We start from the raw sequence: 14,814 nt of genomic DNA, 5'->3' as shown, positions 1-14,814 counted from the left end.
TGTGCTAGGTACCAAATGATGAGCCCAACCTAGCACACGGGGGCGAAACACTGGCAACCAGGAATAAGTTAGCTGGAAAATTTATAATGTCCAATGACAGACCATTTATATTGGTATTTGGGGATTAGATGGTAGTCATACGGGCTCAGATCAGGCAAATAAGGCGGGTGTGGAAGAACCTCCCATCCCCACCAAAGTAAGCGATGCTGAACAATGGCTTCTGTGGGAGCTGTCGCATTATCGTGCAGGATTATGGCATAGCCCAAAAGATCTGGACGTTTGGTTCACACTGCATGGCACAATTGGTACAACAACAAAATTTGTAATAAACTTCATTGCCAGCGTGCCCCTCATGCATTGGATGACACACAAGAACACCTTGAACATCGTATGCCAGGATTACCGTTACCTTATTGGGCGACTGATTCAGTCGAACCTTGTCTCTCCCTGGTGACCCCTGACGACATCATTCACTTGACTGTCTCTTCAGTTCAGGTTCATTAGCACGTGCCCATGTTTCATTGACTGCAATAATGCGATTCAACACGGCTTGTCCTCCTTGCTGAAACCTCTCCAGATTGATGCGACATGTTTTGTATCGAGTCCACTTCTGTACCTCAGTTAAGTGACGTGGCAACCACTTTGCACAAAGTTTACGCATCTGTAGGTCCTTGTGTAAAATGCGCCGTATTGTTGCCGCTGGTATTGCTGTATGTTCTTGCAATTCTGCTAGAGTCCAGCGCCTGTCCTCATGTAAACACTGATCGATCACCATTATCCGTACATCTTTGTCCATAGACACTGGATGGCCTGGGCGAGGCAAATTGGCAGTTGATACTCTACCCCGTTTGAACGTCTCCACCCACCTCGCCAATGTTCTATAGGGCATGGCATGCACACCTAATGCTTCCCGTAGATCTGCATGGCGTTGGCGTGCATTTCTGCCGCAGAGAACTGCTATTTTAATATACGATCGATGCTCCTGCTTGTTGACTTCCATTTTGTGACGCTCTCACTCACACCCTGAACTTCGAGGCATGCTTAGACCCACAATGTTGTTTACATACACCCTCTAGTGGCATCATACACAAGAACATAACATATGTTTCCAAATGCATATCTTAGATTTTCCGCGTTGTCTCCTGTTCGCAAGAAAAAAAAATAGTTGCCGTGACTTATGACTCGACCTACGTATTTACATGTATTTACAAATTAACACACACAAGTAACCTTAATCACAGTATCACAAAACAAAAACACTTCAATTATAGGATATCAATAAAGCCACCATCTTCAAACAGTTGACAACTGACACCGAATACCACAGAGGTTACATTTTGAAACACAGTTGAAAACAGACGACTATCGATCAATTAAACATGGAGAATGCCTGGCTCGGCATGTCAGCCACGTGCTACTGAAGAATAACTCTCTTCCAATAATCTCCAAACCACAATTAACTTTTACCGTCAAGATCATCCCCTTATAGATGTGTCTGGCCAGACTTCTAGAAAGCCACATTACAAAAAATATCTTCATGAAAATTCTAGAGTGCATGAATACATAGAATACAATGTACAGAATATTCTCCATTGTTCTCATGCCTATACCATTCTGGAAGTTACAGTGTGTTTCACAATTATGGATTACAACTTATATATACAGGTAAGAATAAATAATATAATATTAATTTACAGGTATTTCCATTAACTGAACTCATATGAATATTTATGTACAGCACGGTTCATGACTTAACCTCACAAACAACGCCATCATATAATAATAATAATAATAATAATAATAATAATAATAATAATAATAATAATAAATGGATTTAACACTTCACAGCTATACATCTATATATATCTATATAAAATAAGAGTTTTGTCTGTACATTGCTAAAAAATTTGAAAAGAATGGTATTTCTGTATCGGTCATGTCCACAGTAACAAGGAAATGCATTTTTTACTTTTCCGTAATTTCTGTCTGTCTGTCTGTCTGTCTGTCTGTCTACGCATCACGAGAAAACGGCTGAAGAGAATTTGATGAAAATCGGAATGTAAAGTCGGGTGATAAACCACTACAATCTAGGCTATAAATTCTTTTTTTTTCATGCTGAGTGAAATGGTAGTTTAGGGGAAGGCCTGAAATTTAAATCTCAAATATTTATGTTATTAGTGGTCGTGTCTTAATGAAAATCGGTATGCAAAGTCGGGGTAATAAGTCGATATAATCTAGGCCATAAATAATTGTATTCACGCTGATGGCAGTTTAGGGGAATGCCTAAAATTTAATTTTCAAATATTTGTATTATTAGTGGTCGTATCTTAATGGAAATCGGTACACAAAGATGGGAAATAGGTCGCTACAATATAGGCTATACATAATTGTATTCACGCTGTGAAAAATGGTAGTTTAGGGAAAGGCCTAAAATTTAATTCTCAAATATTTATTATATTAGTGGTCGTATCTTCACGAAAATTGGTACACAAAGTTGGGGAATAAGTTGCTGTAATCTGGGCCATCAATAATTTTATTCACATTTGAGTGAAATGGTAGTTTAGGGGAAGGCCTGAAATGTAATCTATATATATAAAATAAAGAGTTTTGTCTGTACATTGATCAGAATTTGAAAAGAATGGTATTTCTGTATCGGTCATGTCCACAGTAACAAGGAAATGCAATTTTTACTTTTTCGTAATTTCTGTTTGTTTGTCTGTCTGTCTGTCTGTCTGTCTGTCTGTCTGTATGAATGTATGTATGTACACGCATCACGAGAAAACGGCTGAAGAGAATTTAATGAAAATCGGAATGTAAAGTCGGGTGAGGAACCACTACAATCTAGGCTATAAATTATTTTATTCATGCTGAGTGAAACGGTAGTTTAGGGGAAGGCCTGAAATTTAAATCTCAAATATTTATGTTATTAGTGGTCGTGTCTTACTGAAAATCGGTATGCAAAGTCAGAGTATTAAGTCGATATAATCTAGGCCATAAATAATTGTATTCACGCTGAGTGAAATGACAGTTTAGGGGAATGCCTAAAATTTAATTTTCAAATATTTGTATTATTAGTGGTCGTATCTTAATGGAAATTGGTAGCCAAAGATGGGAAATAAGTCGCTAGAATATAGGCTATACATAATTGTATTCACGCTGAGAAAAATGGTAGTTTAGGGGAAGGCCTAAAATTTAATTCTCAAATATTTATTATATTAGTGGTCGTATCTTCACGAAAATTGGTATGCAAAGTTGGGGAATAAGTTGCTATAATCTAGGACATCAATAATTTTATTCACACTGAGTGCAATGGTACTTTAGGGGAAGGCCTGAAATGTAATCTTCTATATATATATAATAAGTTTTGTCTGGACATTGCTCAGAATTTTAAAATAATGGTATTTCTGTATCGCTCATAACCACAGTAACAAGTAAATACATTTTTTTTTTACTTTTCAGTAATTTCTGTGTATCTGTCTGTCTGTCTGTCTGTCTGTCTGTATGTATGTATGTATGTATGTACACGCATCACGAGAAAACGGCTGAAGAGAATTTAATGAAAATCGGTATATAAAGTCAGGTGATGAACCACTACAATCTAGGCTATAAATTATTTTATTTAAGCTGACTGAAATGGTAGTTTAGGGGAAGGCCTGAAATGTAATTCTCAAATAAGTTATTTATGTTATTAGTGGTCGGATCGATAAATACTACATAACTAACATAAATTTAGTTATGTCATAAGTTAGTAGTAGTTATGTAAGAAGTTATTAAATTTCCGATCACTTATGTCTTATACATTGTTACCGTACCGCATATCATAACAGATATATTCATGAATTTGAATTTTGGTTTCTAAGTCCATATCAGCGCCGAGTCACAAGAAAAGGGGTAGTAAACAGAATTTAGTGAAAATAGGTATGTAAAGTCTGAGAATAAGGAACTACACTCCATGATAAATAATTTTGTGAGACGCCCTAATATCACAGAGTCGAAAGAAAACTAATGTGAAAGCCTGCAATATACAAAGCTCATAAATTTTATCAACAATAACATTACATTGACCATTGTTTGTTGTGATGTGCTTTTCATCTTCTGTTTCCACTCATACAAAATTTGCTTTACATCGCATCGACACAGGTAGATCTTATGGCAACGATGGGATAGGAAAGGAATAAGGGTGTGAAGGAAGCAGCCTAGGCTTTAATTTAGGTACAGCCTGGTGTGACTGGTGTGAAAATGGGAAAGCATGGAATACCATCTTCAGGGATGCCGGCAGTGGGGTTCGAATCCACTATCTCCCGGATGCAAGCTCACAGCTGCGTGCCTCTAACCACACGGCCAACTCGCCTGGTCGTACCGAGTGTAACAGCCTGCCTGTATATTGGCGGGAAGTAGCTGAGGAGTAAAATAACTTTCTTCTTTAGCATGCCATTCCCCTGGTTCATACATTTTCTGATATTACTGGTACGTAACACACTGGTTCATCATGGCATTCGAGCTATTTAATCCGTACTCTGAGGCACTGATTGGAATGAGTAGTGTGCATATTTAACGCAATAATGTCCGACTCGTTGGCTGAATGGTCAGCGCACTGGCCTTCGGTTCAGAGGGTCTCAGGTTCGATTCCCGGCCGGGTCGGGGATTTTAACCTTCATTGGTTAATTCCCTGCAACTCACACACCACACATAACACTATCCTCCACCACAATAACACGCAGTTACCTAAACATGGCAGATGCCACCCACCCTCATCGGAGGGTCTGCCTTACAAGTGCTGCACTCTGCTAGAAATAGCCACACAAAATTATTATTATTATTATTATTATTATTATTATTATTATTATTATTATTATTATTATTATTACGAAATAATGACAGACGAGTGTCCACGGCAGTCTGTGACCTGGTTATTCCAGCTCTGGAACTTTGGACTGTTAGATCGGCACCGTAGTACTGTTCATTGAAAGTGAGAAAGTGTGCGGTTTTTAATTTGATCAAATATTTTATATGATAAAACTGCTTTCAATCGCTACATTCCTACTGAAGTTTTTGTAATGACCTATGTTGAATTCAGTTCGGAAAACCACCAAGTCAGTCTTTTTGAGAATCCCGTAGCAAAGCACGGGTATATCAGCTAGTACAATAATAATAATAATCATATGATAATAATAATAATAATAATAATAATAATAATAATAAAAACAACAACAACAATTACTACAACTACTATTACTAATAATAATAATAATTACTATTATTATTATTATTCAAGCTCGATATCTTTATTAGTTACCCATGGGTGAGAGAATACTGTTTTCAAGTTATACCTGTTATTGCATTTACCGAGCTCGATAGCTGCAGTCGCTTAAGTGCGGCCAGTATCCAGTAATCGGGAGATAGTGGGTTCGAACCCCGTTGTCGGCAGCCCTGAAGATGGTTTTCCGTGGTTTCCCATTTTCACACCAGGCAAATGCTGGGGCTGTACCTTAATTAAGGCCAAGGTCACTTCCTTCACATTCCTATGCCTTTCCCATCCCATCGTCGCCATAAGACATATCTGTGTCGGTGCGACGTAAAGTAAATAGCAAAAATAGTACAGTTATTGCACTTGCGTCACAGGGAATGGGTTACCCAAGACCTCTGACAGCACATTCTAGTACACCTTACAAAATTAAGTCAGTCCTATCAACCGTCCAATAAAGTTATGTTTCTCAACAAGAAGGCAGCAGGATAAAAATATCAAAAATGCTATATAACTGCCTAAATTAATTTATACCACTTCATGAGATCTTCAACAAGATAGATGACTTCAACTTATATTACTATATTTATCATCAAGTGTACTTGATCATTTTAAGTGTAAGAAGATCATGAAGCCTAATTTGAATGATTCAATTCTTCACCACTGTGATACCAGCCATTCAGGACATGCCTTCCACACTTATTCCAGGAAAATGTTAGTATGATACCCAAAGTTTCATTTTGTAGGACTATTATTTGTTCTACTTGGTCATTATCAACAGGAGAATGAATTTAAAACAATCAATGGATCCGACCCGCAACGTCACGCATTCACAGAAACCGATGTGAAACAATAGTATTACTGACCAAGGGACTGTGTCTATAGCATAATACTTAATCAATGATGCTTTTAGTCTAAAGGGGTCCAAAATCCAACTCATCGGCTCCTCATAATGGTACTTATCATCAGGAAAGTAGAACCATGGTATTTGTCATGTTGCGGTACTAATCAAAAGTAGCGTAGACTCGCGGCATTCCACACAGTATGGCACTACTCACAGATAATGAAATTCGCACGGCGGCGCTATTTACAGGCAACGCAAACCTATACAGTCAACGCAAACCTATGACGTTGCTCATATAAGTGGACTAACCACATGGACCCGCACTATCCCGGGGTGTTCCTCACATAGTGGGTACTCAGTATAGGCGAGGTAGAACCACGGTGTCGCTCATCCTATGGTGTTGCTCATATAGGGGTACGAATCACAGATACTGTAGAAGCTGGCACCGTACTCTATTGCTATTAATCGCAAACCTATTTGGAACCTAACATAGTGGTACTAGGCGCAAGTAAAAGCAACCCATGGTGTTCCCCAGTGTGGTGGTACTAATAACAAGTAGTCTCATGGTTCTAATTTGATTATCCCTTGGTCACCCCTTTTAGTCGCCTCTTACGACAGGCGGCAGATACCATGGGTGTATTCTTCGTCTGCATCCCCCACCCACAGGGGATTGTGTGTTTGGTCCGCGAGAGGTATTTTTTTCCCTCAAGTCCGCCGGCAAGCTGGTTAGGACCCCCTATCCGCCACCTGGGACGTGCCACGTGGAAGTATCACCTCTGCCCTGCTACGCCAGCGTAGTAGGTTTGTGGTGTGATGGCAATTGTAAGACATTCTACCACCTGGAATGCGCATGTATACCCGCAGCAATAATTAATGTGGTAAAATCAAAGAAAAACCATTTGTTCTGGTTCTGCTCTACATGCGAAAATAAAAATAAACAAGCTCAAAAATAGAAAAGAAAGTTCTGAAATAAAATCTTCCCTCGATTCCTGCAGTGAAATATTGCTAAACAAGCCACCTGTAATGCTTGAAGTACAAGTGAAGCAGTCAGGAATATTAACCGACCAGCTGGAAACCCCTGTACATCCACAGGCGCCAGCAACCACACAAATCTCAAAACAGAACGAATCTATGACTTCAAAAATTATTCGAAACCCACCTCTTGACCAACGACAAACAAGCAGTTCAGAACAGAGCCCAATGCCTCCGAACAGACCATGAAAACTATACAAGTAGCAATCGATACCAATGCTAATCGGAAGGCTTGACAGTGAAACAAACGATATCAGGAAACACCTCACAAATAATGGTGTCGATCACATACGAGAAATCACATCAAACGTCGAGAGGACAAAACAAGGCCTACAGAATTGCAATCCCATTCAGCAGAAGAGAAACTGTAGACGAACCAGACTTCTGGTCAGAGGGGGTGACTTTTCGCTCCTACAAGATTCACTAGGCAACTTAAAAACCAAGAAGTAGATGGAGCCAGCATGACGATAGGATGTTTACTGAAACTTTTATCATCGAAGAGGTCAACATTCAAGGCTGCTATAGAGTCAAGGTATTATAGTTTTAATTGCTTCCTTGTACAAAATTCTTGGTATTAATTAATGAACACATTTTAAACCTATGTAAATATCTAAAGCAAAATTTTTTGTATAAAATTTTTAGGTACAAGACCACTGTGTTTAGTTTTAAGTTCAAATGTTTAATTGGACTAAGAACTTGACCTTAAGATTATCATTAGGCTGAAGATGCCCAAAACTATGGCAAAACATGTACCTAATTAGTATATGTAATTCATGTAGGATATAATCACTACAGAATATAATTGTATTGAATAGGTGGACACAGTAAATTTTATTCTTGGAAGAAATTTACATATTGTTATCTTCAATACAGAATAGATATGAGATTAGTTACTTGTAAGTCTGGTATTCCCATTAAGTCACGATCTCTCTTGATCTGTCTGATTACTTGGGTCACTGCATTAGGAGCCTCCTCAATGGTTTGAAAATGTTTTCCTCGGAGTGGTTTCTTGAGTTTTGGAAACAAATCCAAGTCTGGTGGGCTCATGTCAGGACTGTAGGATAGACGAGGAAGGATTTCCCACCCATAATTCTCCAAAACCCTGCATACTGGTTTGGTGATATGCGGTCATGCGTTATCATGTAGAATGAGCTCTTCAGTTGCGAAAGTGTCGGACCTTCTTTGGCGAATCTTTGGCCACAAAATGTTTTGCATAAAGTCCGTATAGTATCACCCTATTACAGTGGTTACTGGGGCACTCTATCTATTGCTATCACTCAATTCTTGTCATAAGCCATAACAATCATCTGTTGTGGACGGCACTTTTTTGGACGAGGAGAGTCACAGAATGCTTCCACTGGAAGGAATGAAATTTCAATTTTGGCTCAAAATCTCAAATCCATGTTTCATCTATGCCAACAATCAGTCATGTTTAAAAACTGATCTTCCCCTGCCTTGTAATGTTGAATTAACTGTTGTGCGATTCTCTTGTGATTTGCTTTTTGCTCTTCACTCAGATGTTGAGTAACTTATTTTGCAGCGATTTTTCTTTTCTGTAGTTTCTCGATTATGATTCTCAACACCAAAGAGACAGACATATTTGCCTCATTGGCAATTTCTTTGCATGTTCTGCACTGATTCTTGCAAAATGTTGTCAATCAGTACTTGTCCGGCATTTGCGAAAACGGGAAGCCCACCGCGACACTGTGCTTCGATCCAGTACATTATCCCCACAAACTTCAGCTAGAGCATTGTGAATTTCGGTGTTTTCACCAGCAAACTTTCAATTTTGATGTACGACCGCTGATCACTTCATGAGATTTGACCTAAGTCATTTTCTCCCTCCATTTCAAACGATAATTTCTCACTCAAAACACAAATTATCATAACACTGACAACAGGAGGTGATACCTGAAAGACTGGTTCACAACTGATGGTTTAATCGCGGAATCGTTTCACTGTCATGGACGTCCATCCGTTCTGTGCAGAAGTTTTGAATTGGCCCTTGTACGTAAAAATTTGCACTGGGATTTCTAGCACACCATTCTTATCACAGACGAAAGGAGTTTTTCAATGGGATTCAATGAGCCCCCTACTATTCATCCTGATGACAGCAGACATTACAAGAGCACTCCAGGTTATATAGGTAAAGCTTATAATATATGCAGATGACATGGGTTTGCTATCTAGAGACACCACCACCTTCCAGTAAACGTTCAACAACCTCCACAGATGGGCTGATATTAATTTGCTAAGTATTAACGGTGCTAAAACAAAGGTTATGAAATTCAGAAGGGGAAGAAAACTATGGACTACTAATGTATTCAGTTGCAGCTGTGAACAACTTGAAATTGCACCATCGTTTACATTCTTAGGCCCGTGTTCACCAACATCAGTTACCATTGCTGTCATCTTAAATTTCCAAAAACTTGGATAATGTTATTATCTCGGATACCGCTTCCTTCTGTATACACCACAGAATTTATTATTCTAGTTTACCAAAACAAAGTTTTTGTTTCAATCTGAATTTGAACCTTAAATTTTCCATACTGACGCACGGAAAACAAATGACTACGTGCTGCCGCCACTACCAAAATGTAAACAAGTTTTTGATTCCATTAGGGGTTTGCAAATAATTTATCATAAATTATGTCCGCTATTGACCAGAAACAAAGAAAGGAGCCTAATATGACTTTCCAAGAGAGTATATTGTTATTCAATTTGGTGGTAGAAAGCATTAACATAACAGAGAAAAAGAAAACTAATTACAGGCTATACATTGTATATTTCGCTCAAAAATTAAGGCAGCATTCCTTAATTCTTCATAAAAATGTCATCCAGTCGTGTACTGTAGAAGATATAATCGAGAATTCATCTTAGGGCTACCTGCAGTGTGTGTTGGGAATTCCAGGTTAGGTTCGATCATGGATAACACTGACAGTATCGAAACTTTAGATAACTTAAAACGTGTTTCAAAATCAGTGTCATCGTAGTCTTCAAAGTCTGTAGTACGTTTTTATCCAACTAGGACGTTTTATTGCTTAACTTTGGTCATATTCCTCATCGCTGTGATTCTAGCCGTCTACGAGCTGCCATCCTGAAAGGCTATTGTCTCAGATTTCTCGTTTTACCGGCTAATCTCTCTCCGGTAAAGTTTTAAACCGGGATAATACCAGTTAGAGCCTCCATGGCTAAGACGGCAGCGCGTCGGCCTCTCACCGCTGGATACTGTGGTTCATATCCCAGTCACTCCATGCGAGATTTGTGCTGGTCAAAGTGGAGGCGGGACAGGTTTTTCTCCGGGTACTCTGGTTTTCCCTGCCATCTTTCATTCCAGCAACACTCTCCATTCTCATTTCATAGCATCTATCAGTCATTAATAAATCACGTTGGGAGTGGTGACCCCATCGTACTAATAGCCTATATCTGCTTCACTCATTACATCCCTGACCCGGTCAATGACTGGAAAACAGGTTGTAGGTTTTCATTTTTTTTCAATACCAGTTATCTGAGATGATGATGTTGGTGAATACAAATGTAACTCTTATCTCGGTTTTCTTAGCTTTAAACCACAATAAATGCTTTTACTTGTGTTTGTAAATGCGGGCCTTAGGAAACATTAAAAAATTACAAGGTCAACTTTCACACTGCACATACAAGAAAAACTGGCAGCAGCAACCAAAGCGATGTGTAAGATCCTCAGTTTCCAGAACCTATAAACAGGTACAACAATGACACTATTTAAGCTTAAAATTGCCCCTGTTGCAATGTAGGGTATCTAGGTAGGCATAAACCGACTGTAACAAACCTAAGACGACCTGGAAACATAAAGGCTAGATACCTGAAATGAGTCCTACGGGTTTCAAAATATACTGAAAACCGAATGGCATATGCAATAGCTAATGAGTCATACTTCTTGGAGGACATAAAGTCCATATTCAGACTCCCTGATACTGCCACATTCACTGTTGTAATAGGAGACAGATGACAGAAGGCTCAGCAGATTCCAGAGGAGTTCTTGAACATGGAAGTAGTGAAGATCAGTATCTGGAGAGTTCCTAACTACAAACTACACCACTTATACACACGCCTCGGCATCAACAGATTCCACGGGGAGATATATTTAACCAGCGGATTCTACAGTCCAAAGGAGGACAGCACCTGACTCTGTGGTATGCCCTGTTCACAATATCACTTATTGAACTGTGTTAACAGAATGCAACCCCACAGTACATCTGCCAAGACTGGTGAAAGTATTTCTTTTATGCACCACATGTTCTATGTACTCAAGTATGTATGCATATTGTGCTTAACAATAAAAATAATACATCGTTAAAATACAATAGCAGTGTGCACAACTAACAAAGAACATTTAAGAGTTAGCAAATGGAACTTATGGCTGTGATGTTCCTAGCAACTAAATGAAACAACTGAAGCAATCATAAAACATTTTTAGATTGTTCTTAATTTACTGGGAAAAAAAAAAATAAATAAATAAATAAAGAACCCTGTAACAGAGATGAGAGTGGAAATGATGATTTATCATGAACAATTTTATTGTTCTATATTCTGTGATAACAGCTGCTAGCACAGATTTCTTCAGGTGACTTCTTTTCAACACAGTTTCATTTTTACTCACTTGATCCAATTTGGTATTAACACATAAATATTCAATTCAACACAATCCTACAAGAAAAAGAAAAACTTTTCTAATTTTAAATATAAGAGTATGCTCACTCATGCTATATCACCCACCTACCTGAGAGTGTGATTAATCCGACTGACTGAGGAGTACTTCTCAGGTATTTGTTGCAGAAATCGGCTGATTCCAAGGAAATGAACAGGACATACCCCAAAAAGTAGCCAGCCGTTTGTCCTACGCTATTGCAGGTGGATGCATAGCCCACATTGCACCTTAGAGAGAGAAAGGAAATAAAACTGAGATAAAATCAACATTACATAAGATTAACATGTAAAATCCTATGCTCAGCAAGAAACTACTACTACTACTACTACTACTACTACTACTACTACTACTACTACTACTACTACTACTCTTACCATTCTTACCATATTAACGGAAAAAACAAAATAAAACTTCACTCATAAATACACATACGTCGTTTTAGACCGGGTCCATCGAACAATACACTCAGGCTGAAACTGAGGAGCGTGAGTGGTTAATTGTTTACGCGTACTAATAGTGGACGAGTCCAAGGAAACGTACTCGGGGGATAGAAGCTAGCTGCCCTCTACGTTAATAACTAAAAACATTTATCTCTGATCCCGGTCAAAAAGACCGTGACGCGCCCTCTCCAGGGTTAAAGTTAAAATTACATTTTTAAGTTTTACAGTACATTAATATACAATTAGTATGAATTACACATTCAAGAAACTCCATCAGTTTTGTTTGTTTTCTTGGATTTGCAACGTCAGAGGGATTTCAGATAACCTGGGTTTCGGTTAAGCTGATTTTTGGTTAAGCTGAGTTTGGTTAACTAGGTTATACTGTAGCTCCTAAGTAGAAAACTTTGCAAATTACAAGCACCACATTCTCCATTCAATGTTAACAGCTTTCTATGGCAAAGAGGAAGTTTACACTTTCCTTACAAGAACTAACTGCTAAATAAGTGTGCTCCTTGTAACAGAATATCTGATGGAGCTCTTCCAATATTCCTTATACTTAGAGACACCTGTTTCTGATTAAAAGTTTTGCTTAATTTTGTCATTTAAAAAAGTTATTTCTGTAAATTTTTTGCTACCTTTATATGATTTCATCAATAATTTAGCTAAATATGAATTTTCATATTTCAGCAATACATGCTAAACCAAAAGGTAGTTGTTGCATATTTGAAGTAAAACATAATATTACATTTTTCCACATGTACAAAAAACATGAAAGTTATGCTTCTGCTGAAAACACATGTTACATATATCAAAGCATGGATATTTGGAAAAAAAAATTCCTGCCACTTTAACAAGTAAGACCTAGCCTAAATACATAATTTACTCATCAGTCCAATATTTGTCTGGAGCAATAATGGGAAACCACGGAGAACCATCTTCAGAGTTTTTTATAATCTATTAACTTCATTGTCTGTATTGATGGTGTAACCGTCCAGGCTTCTCCAGCCCTACTAATTTAATATAAAATCATTTTACGCGATATCATTGGATATCAAGTTTATCCGCCATCGGCAATTATTCGTAATAACATATTTATTATACGTCAAGCATTTGTAAATAAGGTTTTTGCAATCATATTGTATATATTATAACAACATTTATTATTTATTATTATATTATGAAAGATAGGAATTTATTATGTATTGGATTTGGTTAATATGTTGAAATATAGTTGTCATTTCATCTCATATTTGTGTATACGGAAAAGGTTATTCTTGAGCGTGGAAAATTACATGACTCATGGGTTTAACTCATGAGCCAAGGCTAGTAAACAGCGACTCGCGCGCGAGGCTTGCAAGCTGGTCAGCTACAGCATCGCCACGCCTACTGGACTTGTCAAGAAAGAAGAGAAGGGGAGTTGATAATTCGATCTGCGAATCAGATACTTCGTTGTATATGAGTTTTGAGATTGAACTGTTACTAAGAGTGGGGGTGAGCCCGGATATATAGAGATTCTCACCACGAGAACAGAACCTAACAACAACTTCTGCTGTGAACCTAACTACTATTAGAACATCTACTGTGAACGACGTTATTGATTTTGAGACATTGAGTGGTCGCTCTGCGACATAGTTATTTTTGTACAGTGTGTTGTCGCTTCGATACAGTATTTAGCTGCGGTTATGTTATCGGATCTACGTGAGACGAAACAAGCTTACGGCTTGTGTTATATTCAGTAAATCTTCTGGACGAAGAACTATGTTTAATTCCAGTCTACGGAATTTGGTACAAGTCTGTACCGTATAAATAGTATAGCTCAGTTGGATTGAGATTTCTACTAACATGGAAAAAATCATATCTCTGAATTTTCTCCTCATACGATCAACGCTGATCAGTTTTTACAAGTATAGGGTCAATGTCTAATTTAAAGACTAGGCAATTAGGGAGTGTTAGTCCAGATAGCCTGTACCACATCAGAGAAGGAAGGATGTCCATGGAGCCAATTCTACATCGAGAAGAAGAGAACGAGTAACCACGGAAACCAGATGACTTCAACGGAAGCTGCAATTGGTGAGCTTCAATTAGATAAAGCAAGCAATTAGTAAATTCAGTAAAGTAAATTCTAAATTCCTCCACGCTTTAAGGAACTTTTCCGATTCATCTCATTTTTTTTGTATAATAAATTCATTTGTATTTTATATTGCGTTAATTTTCTTTCTTAAGCGATACTTAATGGTTAATTACTTAAAATCCTATCCCTGTGATTTAAATATAAGTCTCTATGCTAGTAAATATAAATTTTGTTTTACAGTTTTGTTTAAAACTGTAACCCTGGCGCCCAAACATCACATAGAGAAATAGGAAACCATGGAATGTTAATTTTTTCTATTTGCGTGGCAATTTGTGGGCAAGCCACATATAGTTTATTTGATATTCATGTGTCCCAAGGTAATAACTTTCATCTCTCCAAGTGCCTTGATGAGGAGAGCGAACAGTTACATTTTTCGCACCAACGTGGAGCTCGAAAACCATTAAGTATTCATGGAAAGAAGGCAGTAAAGTAGAG

At 37.9% G+C, this 14,814-nt stretch overlaps 1 protein-coding gene across 2 annotated transcripts in view; it reads right to left on the bottom strand.

Annotated features, from left to right (window-relative positions):
* LOC136864620 (acetyl-coenzyme A transporter 1) overlaps nt 1–14,814 on the bottom strand; it is a 498,114-nt gene that overhangs the window by 404,619 nt on the left and 78,681 nt on the right. For both annotated transcript variants that reach the window (XM_067141859.2, XM_067141861.2), the window contains exon 4: nt 11,881–12,035. In XM_067141859.2, the coding sequence (XP_066997960.2) occupies nt 11,881–12,035 (155 nt within the window). The remainder of the gene's footprint in view (nt 1–11,880; nt 12,036–14,814) is intronic.

This window comes from Anabrus simplex, chromosome 2 (assembly GCF_040414725.1).
Source record: "Anabrus simplex isolate iqAnaSimp1 chromosome 2, ASM4041472v1, whole genome shotgun sequence".
NCBI lineage: Eukaryota > Metazoa > Arthropoda > Insecta > Orthoptera > Tettigoniidae > Anabrus > Anabrus simplex.
The sequence above is the reverse complement of the archived record's forward strand: the minus strand, read 5'-3'. Positions and strand labels throughout refer to the sequence as shown.